At 46.2% G+C, this 6020-nt stretch overlaps 1 protein-coding gene across 8 annotated transcripts in view; it reads right to left on the bottom strand.

Moving 5' to 3' along the window:
• The window catches only part of Babo (TGF-beta receptor type-1 babo), a 43017-nt gene continuing 36997 nt past the window's right edge, over positions 1-6020 (bottom strand). For 7 of the 8 annotated variants that reach the window (XM_076892469.1, XM_076892470.1, XM_076892465.1 and 4 more), the window contains 5 exons: positions 4186-4413; positions 3620-3853; positions 2568-2908; positions 1811-2050; positions 1-1572 (listed from right to left, as the gene is read on the bottom strand). In XM_076892469.1, coding sequence (XP_076748584.1) covers positions 1450-1572; positions 1811-2050; positions 2568-2908; positions 3620-3853; positions 4186-4413 — 1166 coding nt within the window. In that variant the 3' untranslated portion in view covers positions 1-1449. The remainder of the gene's footprint in view (positions 1573-1810; positions 2051-2567; positions 2909-3619; positions 3854-4185; positions 4414-6020) is intronic. The other variant, XM_076892466.1, reaches the window with a different exon arrangement.

Raw genomic sequence — 6020 nt, 5'->3', positions numbered from 1 at the left:
AACGAAATTACGTATACTTGGATCATGTGTGGTCATTTCTATACGATAACCATAAATCGTTCGGCTCTTTCTATCTACCCTGTATACACGTGCAGAATCGACGCGAAAACTCGACTCTGTATAATCGCAAAAACGAGAAACCAGGATATGCATTTCTCTTGTAACACGGTGTGTATGGTATATGCTCCCACAAAAAAATAAAAAATTAAAAAAAAGAAAGGAAGAAATCCAGTCTCTTCGCTCATCGGGTATAAAGTTGTGTACGCAAACGAATCGATGTGGCATGATTTGTGAATTTTATCACGAGGAATAAAACAAAAAAGGAAAAAAGAGCAGAAATGTACAAAAATTCATTCTGACACGGAGGCCACTTTTTTTCGTAAAATCACTTCAACCGTACGCAAAACGAAAGCTCTTGTTGCGAGGAAAGTCCATCCACCAGGAATCGTCGTCGTCGTCGATCGATCGGTCGACCGATCAATCAGACGCGATAATTAATTATTTTAATCGTTCCGCTCGAATGATCCGCTTCGTTACAAACTAGCCGGCAAACATATAATGCAGTTCGGTCAATCGAATCGGTTCAGCACCCGATAACGGTATACGTAATTATACGTGTATATATTAATATACAAATTTATTAATATTCATCGATATTACTCAATAAACGTCGCTATGTAATAAATTTATATACCTTATCGTTACTATTAATAAATATACAGCAGCGGTGTGTGACGCGTGACCAGGCGGTGATATCGTATTCGATTAACCGAGCATGTTCCGCGCGTTTACCTGTCCCTTTTCAGAGGATCGACCGACCTATCGATCGATCGATCATGGAAGCAGTAGTCCTCGATATCCCACCGTTTGGACGTTCATCGCCGACCCTGTCATTGCATTCCTCGTCGCTCTCCTCTTCTTTCTTGCGAAAAGAAATACATCCGTCGAGTTGCCTTCCAACGACTTCACATTTACATAGAACTATTCTCTCACCTCATACCGTACAAGCTGATACTCGAAACTAGGGTTACGACTCGATTAAGTCAACGCGATTAAAGGAACGTCGTGTCGATTATTATTATTATTTCTTTTTTTAACCAGTCTTTCTTTAGGCTCTCTGCTCTTCAACTATTAGAATTTCTTATTTCGACCGAGTGTCTTCGACTCCTTTCCTCTCACTTTCTCTCTCTCTCTCTCTCTCTCTCTCTCTCTTTTACTCTCTGTCTCTACATTTGCCCTGTCTCTGTGTCACATACACGCGCGCAAGCACACACATACAAAAACACTCTCTCTCTTTCTCCCTCTTTATCTCTTCCTCACGCGCAATAACACGGCACTTAAATGTTTTATTGCGATAAAAGTGTTACAGTTAATGTCAGTGTCCACGTGTGTTTCGAGCACTTCCGTAATCCCGGTCGTCGCAACGATCGCGGGCCGAATCACCTCATTTCACTTCAGGTCCTCCATCGCCCCGTAGTTCGCCAGAGATTTTTTAATCCTAAGCGCGGTTAGTCTAGCTGCCGCGTTGTGGTACCAACACTCCTTCATCACCTTCGACATCACTTGTAATGCCTGGAAGAAAGGAAACGGAAGATACTTGCAATTACCCGACCGTACCAAAACCGGACACGCGTAACAAAATCGAGCACGCGCATTCTAATTCCGAACGTTCGAGTGTGTACACTCGGATCGGAACGTCGAAAACAAGTTCTCGATTTTCGACGAGTGTTCCACGGACATCCGAACGGTAAAAACTCCTCGAAGGGGAGAGACAGATCAGAGTATAACCAGAAAAATGAACCGCGTGTACCTCGATCGACTGCCACCGGTTCGGTATCGAGGGCCTCTGCCTGTCGGTGCACACAACTTTACGCATTTCTTCGATCGTCGGATCGGAAGGCACCAAGTCGTAAAACGGCAGCTGATATTCGTCGTGGATACCGCCGACGTTGCACCGCCTGGCGATCTCCCAGAGGATCAGCCCGAGAGCGTACACGTCAGCCCTCTTGAAGGAATCAAAGTGGTTCATGTTTATCGTCTCTTCGAGAACCTGAAAGCAGAAGCAACAATTCTCAGGAGCCGTACTCTCGAGCTGGTGAACGGACTTTCGCGGTAGCGAAAAGCTCGAGCACGCCGCAAGGTGACTTTTCTGCCTCGAAGAAGAAGGAAGACTAAAAAAATCGTGCATCTTAAAAGCCACGTGATTTTAAAAAATCGAATCCAACCGAGTCTCGAGCAAACGGGTCAAAATAAGAAGAGATTCTTTTACACGTATCTCGTTGAACTCTATCGTGACCATTGAAACATTCGACTACTGGAGTTGCGTGTAACATGCTAGACTCAACGACGCAAAACCTTGAACGATAGAAATAAAATACAAAAAAGAGTGAAGGAAACTTAATTCAATCACGCAACCAAGATAATTCCACGCGTATCCTTGGCTCGAACAATAAAATATTAACCCCGATACGAAAGGTCATCGATGACCGATACGGAGTGACCGCTGCAGAGGGTGCGATATTAAAACGCGCGGAATCGTAAATGGGGTGGTTTTATTTATAAATTACCTCGGGCGCCATGTACCGTTTGGTGCCGACCCGATTGTTCAGCTGGATGTCGACGGTGTCCGTGATTACGTCGTGCCTGACGGCCAATCCGAGATCGCCGATCGCGCATGTACCATTCGTCTTCACGAGGATGTTCTTCGATTTGAGATCCCTGTGCGCGATGGCCGGCTTCCCCTGCGTGCCGACGATCTCCATGTGAAGATGCGCCAGCCCAGTGGCGATCGAGAGTGCCATCCTGATCATACCGTTCGTGTCCACGGTCGATCTGTTCAGATAATCGAACAGGGAACCCTTCTCATGGTAATCCGTGATCAGCCACAACTGGGTCCACGTGCCGTTATCTGAGGGATGAAACGAACGAGTTGTATCTCACGTTACTACCCTCGTTGCCTTAATTCAACGATATTTCCAAAGGGCGAAGTAAAGTGGACCAAGAGTTTCCTGCTGATATCATTCTGCCGATTTCTGGCATTTACTGGTTGGAAAAAAGAGAGAACACAAGAGCAACCCCTAATTGAAAGAAGTTTTTAGGCCGAGGAAGGAAAGATATTTTTGAAGGGAAGAGAAATAAGACGGCACAGGATTATTTGCACCGCCACTCGACCCCTGGTATTAAACGATGTATTATAGATGCTTTCGCCGGAGTTTAATATTCCAACGTTCGCAGAAAACCGATCGAGCCAGGATATATTGAATTCTTATTCGACTCGGTATTTATAGATTAAAATGGGTCGCTCTGTTCCTTCGACACAGTTGCCATTGTATCTGCGAATGTTATTCAGGACATCCGCTTGGACAAAAGGCCATTCCGCGAGAATGTACCAGCAGGAAAACTGACTAAACTTTCCTGACATACTTAGTGGATTTCGAATGAAAGGCATGACACGTGACACACGAAATTATCTCTCTTCTAATCTAACAAAGCGATAGCCCTCTACAACTTTCCTTCGCTAAACCACTCCCCTTAAATTCTAATAAAAAAATCTGTTTCGAAATTGAATGAAAGAAAAACGAAACGTAGCAGAAACGTGAGTATAGAGCGTTGCACGCACCTTTATTATCAGCAGCGATGAACCCGAGGATATTGTCGTGCCTGAGCATCACCGTCTGATAGATTTCGGCTTCCCTGAACCAAGACCTCTCCTCGCGCGAGCTGAAGATCTTCACGGCGACGTTCTCACCCCTCCAACGGCCACGCCAGACCTCGCCGAAACGACCCTTCCCGATCGTCTCCACCAGCTGAATCTGGCGGGCTATGCTCCGCTGTACCAGAAGCGGCAGGCCTACTTGGGAGAGGATGGGCATTGAAGAACACGAATTTCAGTATGATTGAAGATGACTCGCGTGAACTAATCTCGGAAGGGAGTCGATGGGGCGGAAGAGGCGAATTTTAACCATCGATCGTTCGAACTCGCAAGAAACGACTCGAGGTAAATATTTCAGGTTACCGGGAAAATGATCGACGCGATTCAGTTGTAATAATCGTAAATGTATAAATCGTACTTTGAGCGTTGGCTGAGAAAGAATCGAAATCAAGTCGAATGATTGCATGATAGAAAAATTAAGGACAGAGATAACAGGAATAATTTCTCGGATGTAGAACTTTAATTTGACCTACCTGAGCCGCTACCGCTGGTCGTCATTTCCAGCATATCCCTAATCGTAACGCCGCCCAGGATGGGTCGATCCGGTGCCTCCTGCGAGTCATCCGAGTCTCTAGGCCTTCTTCTGGTCATGCGCACGTGATAAATGACCATAACCACCACGCAGATCGCGAATATTGGCATCGCTATCGACAAGGCCACTTTCCAAATGGCCAGCGTCGCGTCGTCGCCACCCGGCGGCACTTTTGTCAACAGATCCTCGATTATGATTCGATCACGAACCGTGATACGCGAGCTACCACCACGAGAAACGTGAAACGTTCGATGGATCCGATTTTCACGATCCCAAATTCATCCTCTTACAAATCTCCAACACGGCCACCAAAAAGGCCAATTAAAAGGGTTACCAGCTCGTTTAACCGCTCCACAATTCAATTACAGAGACCCTCGCGAAATTTTGAAAACTATTCACACGTAGTTCTTCGACAGTCAAATCGAGCTGATAATCGTGGAAAAAAAAGATGAAACTCGAACAGTGGATTGATTCGTAAATGGACGGATGCACGAATGAATAGACGGACGAATGGATAAACGGCTGCGTGAATGGGCAGGTAAATGGACGTAATGGTAGACGGATATTGTGGCAGCGATCTTAAAACGAATCCAGTACCAGTTCCTATCGAACGTAACAAGTTTCTCCGAGTGATTGGACAAGCCAGCGAAGCCGATCTTCGACCGAAGAGGCACAAGATGCGCTAAAGCAGGCCGAAACAACGTTTGCAGCACGCGGGAACACGATCGTGGGACATGCTGAATGACGAGCGTACCGAAAAGCGTGCGGTGGTGAGTAGCAACGGCGAATAGCGACAGCTAAAGTTAACGCATGCAAACTTGCGGTTATGTACATAGGTGCGTGGAGATCAGCGGGGCCAGGACCAGGGTCAAACTCTTTTCCAACTGTTTACAAATACTCCAACGATCGATACCTGATTCGGTTAAGAGCGAATCCTCTTTCCACGTCGATTTGCGTAAAGACGGAAGGAGAGAAAATGAAAAAGAAAACAAATCCAAAGAGTCATCAAGGAAGATGAGCAAAGGGTGTCAACGTGCGAAACAGCATCGTCTCGATGGTTCTGCATCTTCGATCACGTCGATCGACCAAGAACGAGCGATCTTCAACGTTACCTGTCCGCTTGGTCTACGTGCAACGATGATGCAACCCGCGCATGAGTCACCGTGTGAACGTAACACCGTCTTCGTGGACCATCGCGATGCACTGGTCGCAGCTTCACTTACCTGGGTGGGGTTGATCGTGACACCTGGCGAGCACGAATTTCTTCACGCGGATGCTGTTAATCGGTTATTCCTCGATAAAAACCACACAGAGAACGTTAGGGAGACGGTACAGGGTTAAATTTTGGAGGCGTTCGAAGACTTGTTCGTGTCGCGACTCGAAGGCAGGGCTTCTCGGAGAAGCCTTGCGAGAGAAAGGAAAACGCACAGCTTTTCGACGCAGAATTTTGAACCTAACGACGGCGAGGTTTAACGTCGATCGATCAGCTTCGAATTCAATTTGCACCGCAACAATCGCGTTTAAAAAGTAAATTTTGATAGAAGTTCCTGGTTGAAATTAACGACCGCGTGTCCAAATAGAATTTTTGAACAAGCCGTTTTATTCGAAACCGAGCGATTGTTCCTCCGAACCGGCGATCGCGTGCCAATGAAATTCGAATGCAAACGAACGGCCATCGAATAGGATTTTGTAACGAGAAATCTGCTTCGAAGGCGAGCAGCAACGGCTTTTAAATGAAAATCTTCGAGCTGACAAATCGCGTTTCAATTAAAAGCA

Source organism: Xylocopa sonorina, chromosome 3 (assembly GCF_050948175.1).
Source record: "Xylocopa sonorina isolate GNS202 chromosome 3, iyXylSono1_principal, whole genome shotgun sequence".
Classification (NCBI taxonomy): domain Eukaryota; kingdom Metazoa; phylum Arthropoda; class Insecta; order Hymenoptera; family Apidae; genus Xylocopa; species Xylocopa sonorina.
The sequence above is the reverse complement of the archived record's forward strand: the minus strand, read 5'-3'. Positions and strand labels throughout refer to the sequence as shown.